This window comes from Colobus angolensis, unplaced genomic scaffold (assembly GCF_000951035.1).
Source record: "Colobus angolensis palliatus isolate OR3802 unplaced genomic scaffold, Cang.pa_1.0 Scaffold130, whole genome shotgun sequence".
Classification (NCBI taxonomy): Eukaryota; Metazoa; Chordata; class Mammalia; order Primates; family Cercopithecidae; genus Colobus; species Colobus angolensis.
This window is the reverse complement of record NW_012114253.1, coordinates 3147021-3159122: the sequence shown is the minus strand read 5'-3', so window position 1 is coordinate 3159122 and position 12102 is coordinate 3147021. Positions and strand designations below refer to the sequence as shown.

At 50.7% G+C, this 12102-nt stretch overlaps 1 protein-coding gene across 1 annotated transcript in view; it reads right to left on the bottom strand.

Moving 5' to 3' along the window:
* Positions 1–7842: 7842 nt before the first annotated feature.
* LOC105506023 (aflatoxin B1 aldehyde reductase member 4) overlaps positions 7843–12102 on the bottom strand; it is a 7184-nt gene continuing 2924 nt past the window's right edge. The window contains exons 2-7 of the mRNA XM_011934034.1: positions 11487–11674; positions 11191–11295; positions 10308–10404; positions 9997–10096; positions 9299–9428; positions 7843–8166 (exon numbers count right to left, since the gene is read on the bottom strand). Of these exons, the coding sequence (XP_011789424.1) occupies positions 8005–8166; positions 9299–9428; positions 9997–10096; positions 10308–10404; positions 11191–11295; positions 11487–11674 (782 nt within the window). The 3' untranslated portion in view covers positions 7843–8004. The remainder of the gene's footprint in view (positions 8167–9298; positions 9429–9996; positions 10097–10307; positions 10405–11190; positions 11296–11486; positions 11675–12102) is intronic.

The window sequence follows — 12102 nt, the reverse complement described above, 5'->3', positions numbered from 1 at the left end:
GGCTGGAGAATCGCTTCAACCCAGGAGGCGGAGGTTGCCGTGAGCCAAGATCGGGCCACTGCACTCCAGCCTGGGCAGCAGCAAAACTCCATCCAAAAAAAGAATACAACTTTGCAGGATGTCTGCCCTGGAGACAACAAGAGGGAGAAGAAGACTTAGAAAAGAGGCCTTTGGTGAGCCCAGAAGTTTGAAACCAGCCTGGGCAATTCAGCAAGATCCCATCTCTACAAAAAATTTTAAAAAGTAGGCGTGGTGCCACGTGCCTGTGGTCCCCACTACTTGGGAGGCTGAGGTGGGAGAATTGCTTAAGCCTGAGAGTTGGAGGCTCAGTGATGCCACTGCACTCCAGCCTGGGTGGCCGTTGGATTTGTTGTTCTTGGATTGCCTTAGTTTGCCTTGTCAGCCAACTTCCACTGGCTGCCTTGGGACTGCCGTGACAGCGCAGCTCCACACCAGAGTTGGGGTTTCTCTTCAGCCCTGGGTACCCCTTGGCAGAGGGAATTGCTGAGGAAAATTAGGTATCCTTCCTAGTCCTCCACACACTTCCAAACCAGGGCTGCGGATCTGACGGATGCCAGGAAGACAGGCTTGGGCTGAGGGCGACGTCACTGCAAGAGTCGAAAGCCAGCATCTAAAGTTTCCACGGCATCCTGGGAGATTTTATTCGTGATGACTCTAATGGTAGATTTTTGTCCGCCTTGTTGTATTTGTTTTTGTTTGTTTTTGTTTTTTCTGTTTTAAAATTTTTAAGAGATAGGGTTTCACCATGTTGCCCAGGCTGGTCTCAAACTCCTGAGCTCAAGCGATCTACCCACTTTGGCCTCCCAAAGTGCTGGGATTATAGGTGTGAACCACCGCATCCAGTCCACATTGTTCTATTTGTATTTCATGAAAGCAGTTCTGAATGAGAGTAAATCAGCTTCAGGGTGCACAGTGGCCCTCTTTTTTCTGCTGTGCATGGAAAAGAGGGCCACCTCCAGCCCCACTGTTGTGAGGTCAGGCTGGATCCCATGGTTTGGGGTGACCTTCACAAGGGCATTGTGCCCGATACCCTCTCACTGCCTCTGCTCTTTGACGACTTCCTACTCCCGCCCACTTGTCACCATGCCCTTGGGAAGGACAGCGGGAAGCAGGCTGCGGGCAGAAGAAATGAATTCACCAGGTTCACCCAGGCCTGGGCCAGGTCAAGTGCCAGCCTCAGTAGGAAGTGCTGAAGGAGAGCTCAGTCCCGGCCCTCTTGCCTCCCAAGGGTGACCCAGAAAGACTGCAGGAGTGTGGAGGACGATCTGCAAACTGGGCAGAGAGGGGAAAGCAGCCTACAACCGTTTAAGGCCAAAACTGGCCAGGGGGGAGAGGATGAAGGGTGGCAGGTGGTGCTTTTTGCACCTGAGCCAGGTCTAGCCAGACCTAGAGAAAGTAGTGGGACGTTCAGGTGCCAGGCTTGGTCAGCGACCTCCATAACAGCCAACTTCAGGGACCCGTCCTCTGATGCTGACAATTTCTCCAACTGCTCCATCCAGGATGATCACATCCCTCCCAGTCACGGCCCCGCTGCTAACTGGGCTCTGGTTATTCATGTATGCCTTGTATTAGTGCTTGCAAACAGCCGTGGCCATTGAGCTCTAAAGCCCTGCTTCCAGACTGTCTCAGCTGCAGACAGCTGACTTCAGAGCCACTCATCTGCTGCTCAGCAACTGGGTAAACCTGGGTCAGTGACCCAGCCTTTCAGCTTCAAACTTCCTTTGCTTTTCAGGCTGCTTGTCTGAATTAGAAATTGTGTGAAGCACTTTGCCTGCAGACCTGGCATTTAACAGGTGCTCACTAAAGGGGAGTGGTAACCATATAAACCCAAGCTGGAGAAGGGGGTTGGGGACAGCCGGGAGAGGGAAGCCCCGCCACTACACACAGGGTTGGACTGTCTCCAGGGTAGGCAGCCAGGGGCCCAGTAAAGGCTAATGGTTAAAAATGTAGATTTCAGATCATACGCAGTGGCTCACACCTATAAGCTCAGCAATTTGGGATGCCAAGGTGGGAGGATTACTTGAGTCCAAGGACTCAAGATCAGCCCAGGCAATGTACTGAGACCCCTGTCTCAAAAAAATACAAAAGTTAGTCACGTGGTGGTATATTCCTGTGGTTCCAGTTACGTGAGAGACTGAAGCAGAGGATTGCCTGAGCCCTGGAGGTAAGGCTGCAGTGAACCATGATCAAGCCACTGCACTCCAGCCTGGGTGACAGAGGAAGACCCTGTCCCCCCAAAAAGAAAAACGTAAAGTTTCAGTCAAACCCACATTCGTTCCCTACCACGTGAAGACCCTACTCAAGTGAAATTGCCTCTCTGAGCCAGTTTCCATATGTAAAATTGAGATGACCATACTTAACAGGGCCATCACAATAACTAGTGGTGGTAACCTGGCCACTTAAGTAATTTGTCTAAGAACAGCTTTATCACCCAAAAGAACTGGGCCATGGAGAACCTTCATAGGAAGAAAAGGACTTACCTCAGAAACCACCTAATGACTGTATACCCCTCACAGCTTCCCCAGTCTCCCCACCCCTACAGAATTTGAGAGAAACTGCTGAGCATCTAGAGAGAGCTGGGTTACCTGCAGCTCGTGAGTGGTCCATCGCAGGGCAGCCAAGGCCATGCCAGGGGCATTGGTGCTAATACACAATCTGCAGGACCTGCTCCACCAGGGCAATGGCCTTGAAGTGGTGCTCCTTCCAGAAGCCGGGTGCGAGGAAGGGATTGCACAGGGGTCAGTACTAGGGGTCTTCTCAGGGCGGTTACCCGCACCCAGGTCCCTGAAGTACTGAGGGGCTAATGGCTTCTAAGTAGACGTCTTACTTTTGGAGCATCAGAATGTATGCAGGTTTCTGGGCTCCTTATCCATGTTCTTGGGTGGTTAGAGGGGAGGCAGTGGGCAAGAATCCTTGCAATTGGCCAGGCGTGATGTCCACACCTGTAATCAAGCATTTTGGGAGGCCAAGGAGGATCGCTTGATGTCAGAAGTTAGAAGTCAGCCAAGATAACATAGGGAGACCTCCTGTCTCTACAAAAAAAAACAAAAATTAGCCGGGCGTAGTGATGTGTGCCTCTAGTCTCAGCTGCTCTGGAGGCTGAGGCAGGAAGATCACTTGAGCCTGGGAGGTCGAGGCTGCAGGGAGAGGTGATCGGGTCCCGGCACTCCATCCTGGACAAGAGAGAGAGAGACCCCCATTTCAAAGAAAAAACCTTAGCACTTAACCTCACCAGTTGTTAACACCAACACCCGCCACCTTAGGGCCCCTCAGCACCTACAGCACCACACCTGTGTGCCCTGGAGGACACAAGGACCCAGGACAAGTCCTGACCTCCATTCCTGGCTCTGTGGACTTGGCTGAGCCACCTGCCCTCACCTTCTCGGTGAGGAAAGGAAATGGCCCATGCCAGCCCCATGCGCTAAATGCCAAGTATAAAGGTGGTAAGGGGCCTGGCCAGCTTTGCACACTGGGAAGAACAGACGGGATGAAACCCAGCAGGCCTCGATTCTCCAGGGCTGTAGCCTGGGCACTGCAGTGTGAAAAGCTTGAGAAAACCTCCGCTTAGGACAGTAGTTCCTGAACATGGCCAGGATTATCAGAAACACCTTAGCCTGATCATCCATATAAGGATGTAAATCACAGCAGTGCACACAGGGTGAACCCAAATGTTGGACGCTGCTGCCTAAGTCCTTGGTCATTTCAACAAAACTAGTACTGGCACCGCCTGCACGGAGCTTGGCTTGCTTCTGCCTTCCTCCCGGGGGAGAAAACAAAAAGAAGGAATAAACCACATTGTGCACAAAAATTTACCTTGCAGATGCGGATTCGGTAAATCTAGAATGACCAGGAGCTTTCCAGCAGCCCACACAAGGCGTCTAAATTTGATATATTAAGGAATAGTGATAAAGTGTGTAGCTTTTTTTAAATAAGAGATGGCAGTCTCGCTTTGATACCCAGGCCAAACCCCTGAGCTCAAGCAATCCTCCTGTCTTGGCCTCCCAAGGCTGGAACTACAGGCCCATGACACCATGCCTGGCTAGTATTTTGAATTTTTTTGTAGAGACAGTCTCGCCATCCTGCCCAGGCTGATCTCAAACTCCTGGGCTCAGCGATCCACCTTCATCTCCCAAAGTGGTGGGATTATAGAGATGAGCCACCACTCCCAGCCAAGTGTATACTTTAGAGATAGTGCAGCAGTAACTGCTAGAGGTAAAGAAAGCTGCAAGAATTTCTAGACGTTGCCTCTGAGGAATGAGACTTGGAAAGCGACAGCTTTTAACCATAGGCACATACCACTTTGATAAATTTCCCAAATTTCAAAAAATAGACTGGGTGTGGTGGCTCCCAGTTTGTATATATAAACTGTCTTTCGCCCAACTCTTGGAATCAGAGTAAAGCTTTTGGAAATCCATTTTGTCAGAGGTGAAGCATCTAACTGTTCTGAATGCTATTTCAAATTCAGTTAATAAAGCTCAACGATGAGCACAGAAATTTGTTTCTGCAGTGGACATACACTTACAAATGCCATGGTAAGGACGGAGGCTCAAGCCTGCCATCCCAGCACTTTGGGATGCCAAGGCGGGTGGATCACGAGGTCAGGAGTTCAAGACCAGCCTGGCCAAGATGATGAAACCCCATCTCTACTAAAAATATAAAAAATTAGCCAGGTGTGGTGGCAGGTGCCTGTAATCCCAGATACTCGGGAGGCTGAGGCAGAGAATTGCTTGAACCTGGGAGGCGGAGCTTGCAGCGAGCCAAGATCGTGCCATTGTAGTCTAGCCTGGGCAACAGAGCTAGAGTCTGTCTCAAAAAAAAAAAAAAAAAAGCCATAGTAAAAACAGGCTTACTAAGTTAAAAATCCATGCAGCAGAAATGTACTTGTTCATACACAATTGTGGAGCCTGGCGCTCTTACTTTCCTGTTGCTTCTGCAATGTATTCAGAATGGCCAAATTTGAGACACTGGTGATGCCAACCAACCCAGTCACTGGGAACAAGCAGGTCAGAAATGAAGCAAGTAGGGCAGCCCATGGCCCTCTCTGCAGCCTGAAGTTTCAGGAATTCCCCTCCTCGTGAATTCCTATGGGCAAAATCTATGTCACCTCCTTCTCCAGTATTTTTTTTTTTTTTTGAGACGGAGTGTCGCTCTGTCGCCCAGGCTGGAGTGCAGTGGCGTGATCTCGGCTCGCTGAAAGCTCTGCCTCCCGGGTTCACGCCATTCTCCTGCCTCAGTGTCCCGAGTAGTGGAACTATAGGCGCCCGCCACCACGCCCAGCTAATTTTTTGCATTTTTAGTAGAGACGGGGTTTCACCATATTAGCTAGGATGGTCTCGATCTCCTGACCTTGTGATCCGCCCGCCTCGGCCTCCCAAAGTGCTGGGATTACCGGGGTGAGCCACCGCGCCCGGCCCTTCTCCATTCTTTTATACCGCACAGAGCAGTTTCCTCAGTTTGAGGACGAAGAAATATATTAGACACTCTCCAGATCCAGCTCTGCTCCTTTAGGTCTTTTTGTTCCTTCTCATTTGTTTTTAAATTAACAAATACAAATTGTATCTATATTTAAGGTGCTGTTTGGGAACTGTCTGTTGAAGAAGCTCTTTAGATAGAAAATGGCTGAGGGAGGAGGTGGAGTGGGAAAAAAGAAGAGAAAAAAGATATGAAATGGCTGAATTCAAGTGGCCATCAGCTGTGTTTGACATATAGTATCCAGAAGATTCTAACAGGTGGGATGTGGCATAGTAGAGAATGCATCCCTGATGGGGATACTCGGGAGTCTCAGCAGCTCGTGCGGCTCATCTTGACTTGACCACTCAGGACCGTTGCTCCCAATGTTAAGAGTTTATTTTCCTAAGATAACCACCCCATGTTCTCAGATGTTCTTTGCGCAGGTATCTTTGACTCCCCTCCCAGGACACGAGAGTGATGCTATGGACTTCTGGGGCTGGGACATAAAAGGCCACACGGCTTCTGCCTAGTTTGCTTGAGATGGGCACCCCTGGAAGCCACATGCAGAAAGATGTGTGTGCCGGGTGATGACAGCAGCTGGTAAGTGAATGTCTTCAGGCGACCCTAGCCTACAGCTGCTAAATCACGTCTCAGACACTGGGGAACAGATGAGGCTTCCCCGCTGAGTTTTACCCAAACAGTGGGTTTGCCACCACCCAGCTAATTTTTTGTATATTTTGTCAAGATGGGATTTCACCACGCTGCCCAGGCTGCTCTTGAACTCCTGGGTTCAAGCAATTCCTTTGCCTAGGCCTCTCAAAGTTCTGGGATTTCAGGCATGAGATACCGTGCTCGGCCTGTTTTGTTTTTTAAAAACAACTGTATTGAGACATAATTCAGACACTATACAGTTGACCTACTTAAAGTGATGATTTAATGCTGTTTCAGGTATTCGGAGTTGTACAACCATCACAGTCAATTTCAGAGCATCTTCATAAACACCCCCAAAAGAAACCCTGCACTCATTAGCAGTGAATCTCCATTTCCTCGCAAACCTCCTCCCAGTCCTGGGCAAGCACTCATCTACTTTCTGTCTCTCAAATAGATTTGTCTATTCTGGACATTTCATATAAACGAAACCATACAATAGGAAACCTTTTGTAATTGGCTTCTTTAACTTAACATGTCTTCAAGATGCACTTACATTGTAGATGTTTCAGTACTTCTGTTTGTTTGTTTGTTTGTTTGGAAACAGGGTTTGGTCTGTCACCCAGGCTGGAGTGCAGTGGCACAATCATAGCTCACTCCAGACTTGCATACCTGGGCTCAAGCAATCCGCCCGCCTCAACTTCCCGAGCAGCTGGGACTACAGGCGTGTGCCATGGGGCCCCACTAACTTTCTTTTTATGTTTAATAGAGACGGGGTCTCGCTTTGTTGCCCAGACTGGTCTGGAACTCCTGTCTTCAATCAGTCCTCCTGCCTTGGCCTCTCAAAGTGCTGAGATTAAAGGTGTGAGCCACTCATTTTTCTTTTTTTTTTTATGGCTGAATAATAGTCTGTTGTATGAATATACCACGTTTTCTTTATCCATTCATTCACTGATGGACATTTGGGTTGTTTTTAATTATCAGCTATTATGAGTAATGATACTGTGAAAACTCATGCCCAAGTTTTTGTGGGGAGATAGTTTTCACTTCTCTTGGCTATATACCCACAAGTGGAACTGCTGAATCCTATGGTAATTTTATGTTTAATCCTTTGAGAAATTGCCAAACTATTTTCCAAAGTGGTTATACCATTTTACATTCCCTCCATCAGTGTGTGAATTTTCTCCCCCGTCTGTCTCTTGCTCACTCTCTTGCCATGTGACACGCTGGCTCCGCTTCCCCTTCTGCCATGATTGTAAGCTTCCTGAGGCCCTCCCCAGGAGCAGATGCCAGCACCATACCTTCTTGTACAGACTGCAGAACCGTGAGCCAAAGAAACCTCTTTTCTTTGTAAATGACCCAGTCTCAGGTATTTTTTTTTTTTTTTTTTTTTTTTTTTTGAGACGGAGTCTCGCTCTGTCACCCAGGCTGGAGTGCTGTGGCCGGATCTCAGCTCACTGCAAGCTCCGCCTCCCGGGTTTACGCATTCTCCTGCCTCAGCCTCCGGAGTAGCTGGGACTACAGGCATCCGCCACCGCGCCCGGCCGTTTTTTGTATTTTTTAGTAGAGACGGGGTTTCACCGTGTTAGCCAGGATGGTCTCGATCTCTTGACCTCGTGATCCACCCGTCTCGGCCTCCCAAAGTGCTGGGATTACAGGCTTGAGCCACCGCGCCCGGCAGGTATTCTTTTATAGCAACAGAAACAGACTAACACACAGCATCCTGGGAGGCTTTATTCTTCGTTTGGTGGTGACTCTACTGTTAGGTTTTTGTCCAAATACTTCCATCCCTAAGAATTTACTGAGGCAGTTCTAAATTAGAAAAAGCATGAGAGAGCAAAAGAGGTGACAGAAGAGCCTTGGGCAGCCTGAGCCACGATGGGCCTAGATGAAGTAGTTGGGACATTCGTGGGCAAACAAATGCCAGGCTTGATTAAAGGCGTCCACGACAGCCGGCTCCAGGGGCCCTTCCTCTGCCGCTGCCAAGTTCTGCTCCAGCTGCTCCAGGCTGGACATGCCCAGGATGACCGCGTCCCCGTGGGCACCCTGCAAGGGAGATGGCCAGACTTCAACGCTCTTCTGCTGCACAGCGACTCCACTCACAGCCCTCCCAGTCACGCCGCTACCGAGATTTGGGCTCTCTTATATCCCGTATGTCCAGAAAGAACTTAAGGTGCCTTGGATAGTCGTACCCATGTGAACCGAAACCCGTATTATTTCCCCTACTGCCACATGACACTTCCAGACAGACCTACATTCACAGCCCAGTTCTGCCCCCCAGCAGCTGTGTAAAGATGGCTAAGTTATTAAAACCTCTCTGAGACTCAATCCTCTTCTCTATTTTCAACATAATTATGCGTATGAAAAAGTAATGTAGAGCACTTAGCTCCCATTTATTGAGCACCTACGGTATATGTGCCAGACACTATTGCAACATCTAAGGCTGGAGTTGGATAAAAATTTGAAAGAAGAAGACATGAGGCACTGAGAGAGGGAAATTCCAGCTCCCACCAAAAGGATGAGACTAGTGGGCTTTACAGTTAAACCTGTGTTAAAATGTATTCCCCTTTCATAGCTGGGTGAAACTCAGTTTCCTCATTAATAACACTGGGACAGTCATTTCATAAAGCCAAAGGAATAACGAAATCCCTGCAGTAAAGCCCCCATTACAAAGCCTGGTACTCAGATACCATCAGAGACCAATGGCAAGGCGAAGCACAGTGGCTCACGCCTGTAATCCCAGCACTTTCAGAGGCTGAGGAGGGTGAATTGTCTGAGCTCAGGAGTTCGAGACCAGACTAGGCAGCTTGGTGAAACTCAGTCTCTACTATAAATGAAAACGATTAGCTGGGCACGGTGGTGCATGTCTGTAATCCCAGCTACTCAGGAGGCTGGAGGAGGAGAATTGCTTGAGTCTGGGAGGCAGAAGTTGCAGTGACCTGAGATCATGCCACTGAACTCCAGCTGGAGTAACAGAGTGAGACTCTGTATCAAAAATAAAAAAATAAATAAAAATAAAAGAAAAACAAAAACAAAACAAAACAAAAAAACAGTGGGAAGAGTGTTTATGAGAGAAGAAAGAAATTTCAGAGGAATCGAGAAAACAATGCTTTGGGCTTCACCTAAATGCTGGTCCCCCTGGCAGGGAAGGAGCTGAGCGCCCAGGGTCGCTGGTTACCTGCAGCTGTGAGTGGTGGTACATCCACCGGAGGGCGGCTGAGGTCGTGCTGGGGGCGCTGGCGCCATATGCAGCCTGCAAGGCCTTCTCTACCAGGGCAATGCCCTCGAAGTGGTTCTCCTTCCAGAAGCTAGAAAGGGGGGACGGTGGCACAGGGGTCAGTACCATGGGGGTCATACTGGGAGCCACAACCAAAGGGTCATCCAGGGCCACTGCCTCACCCCACACCTGGCAGCCCTGAGGGGAGGGTGTCCTTCTGGTCACAGGTCTCCCACTTTGCTGGGCATCAGAACCACCCGAGGTGCCGGCCCTCTCAACAGAGACCTCGACGAATCTTTATTCCTGAGAACTCATCAGCCTGCACTTATTTTCCCCTAGGGACACAAAGGCTGCAGAGATGGGGCAGGACTCGGCCCCAGGCCTCCTGGACCTCCCTCCAGGGCTCCTTCTTTCCTTCCTAGCAGATGATTGCTCAGGAAAGAGCTACGACTTCAAGACCCTGAGGTCCAGGGAGCCTCATTTCCTCCTGGAGGTCCCCAGACAACAAGAAAACCCACGGAGGGTTTGGAAATTCCTGAAGGAATGCAGGGGAGTAGGTGCAGCAGCGAGGAAAGGCCTTACCCCAGGAGCAGCCAGGACTTCATTCCACGTAAAGCTGACCCCACCCCAGCCATCCACACCAAGCACCCCCAGCTCACCGATTCCTGTAGATCTCTGCCCATTGAGTCCCAAAGAAGCGGCCCACGGGCTGTTTCCCGTCCTTGTCCTCATACTTGTATTTGCCAGTCAGCAGGCCCCCTGCGGGAAGGCAGCAATCAGCCCCCGGGCCCAGAGTGCCCCAGAAGCTGCTACATCCCTCAGGGCTCTGGTCTAGGGGAGGGGCAGGGACCCAGGAGGGCTGAAGGACGCAGCCCAGCCTCTTGTCAAACCCTCCCTGCTTCCCAGGTCCTGGGCTGGGCATCTGTGGGTCGGGAATAGGCTGAGTCAGGGCCAGGAATGCTCCACGTACCAACCAGAGGGTTGTAGGCATAGAACCTCAGTCCAAAGTGCCTGAGGCAGGGGAAGAGCTCCGTTTCCACTTGCCGGGTGGTGGCGCTGTACATGCCCTGCAGGGAGAGAGACCCCAGAGAGAAAGTGGATGTGTCAAAAGAAGGGACCTCAAATTTACCCTTATAGAGCCCTTATTTCAGACCTTAACAATTTTAGGACTTTAACCATCTGGGCATATACTTACTCTTACTGGTGCTGGTGAAAGGGGCTTATGCCCGAGGAAAATTCATTCATTCAGCCAACTTTCATGAGCACCAACTACGGGCTGGTTGTCAGATTTAGATTCTTAAGCCAAAAGGACAGGGTCCCTTCCCTCAAGGTTTTATAACAAGGTCAAGTATAAACAGTTATAATCGAGTAATGAGGCAATCTTAATAGACTAGAAAGTTCTGTGACCAGTGCCTGGCATTAAGCCGGTGTACAAATATTTGTGCAATGAATCATGAGGAGGTAAACAAGGACCTGAGGTCTCAGGGTCTTCTGGGCCCATCTAGAAAGGCTTCCAGAGGATGAGACATGTATATGAGACCTGAGCCCTTCTCCCAGGGAAGGGACAGTGGCGGGGAAGGGACAGTGGCGGGGAAGGGCATGTTCCAGGCTGAGTGCAGGGCCAGGTGGGGAAGGAAGGGTCCAAGGTGTACAGATAGGCAGGAAGGAAGCAGATGCCTAGTGGCCAGCCTGAGGAGCTTGAATGTTATTCTCAGGTACCTGGGAGCCATCTGCAGGCTTTCAGCAGGGGGTGGCTGCTATGCAGAGGGCACAGGGGGCAGTCAGAGTGGCAAAGAGAGCCCAGAATGAGCGGGAGTTCTGGAGACCTTGGCCTCTGCAGCCCTGGCCCTCACCTGGTACACAGTGGGCAGGATCCAGCCATTGCTCTTGCAGAAGGTACAGATCTCAGCCACTTCCCAGGCGGCATAGTTGGAGAGGCCAAGCTCCACGAACTTGCCCTGCACGGGTGAGGCTCCAGTCAGAACGCAGTGCAGCCCAGACCAGGAAGGGGAGGCCCGGGTGGGGCCCTTGGGAGTGGGGCTGTTCCCTGCTCCACCCTGGGACCGCCCTGGTACCTCTGCTCTCACCAGTAGGAACAGGATAAGGAGAGCAGCAGCGGCCACCTCCCAGAGCTCAGGGGTCCCCTCACCTCCTGGTGCAGCTGGTGGCAGGCGCGCAGCGTCTCTTCCACCGGGGTGCTGCGGTCAGGTGCATGTAGGTAGAAGAGGTCCACTCGGGGACACTGCAGCCGCTTCAGTGACGTCTCCAGCTGGGACTGGAGACTGTCAGGCTTCAGGGAGTTCCCAAACCATGGATTGGCCTTGGTAGCAATTTTCACTGAGAGGAGAGAGAAACGAAAATTCAGGGCTGGACGTGGTGGCTCACGCCTGTAATCCCAGCACTCTGGGAGGCCGAGGCGGGTAAATCACCTGAGATCAGGAATTTGAGACCATCCTGGCCAACATGGTGAAACCCCGTCTCTACTAAAAATACAGAAATTAGCTGGGGGTGGTTGTGCACGCCTGTAATCCCTGCTAGGGAGGCTAGGCACAAGACTCTCACGAACTGGCCAGGTGTGGTGGCTAATGCCTGTAATCCCAGCACTTTGGGAGGCTGAGGCAGGCGGATCACAAAGTCAGGAGTTCGAGACCATCCTAACTAACACGGTGAAACCCTGTCTCTTCTAAAAATACAAAAAATTAGCTGGGCATGGTGGTGGGCACCTGTAGTCCCAGCTACTCGGGAGGCTGAGGCAGGAGAATGGC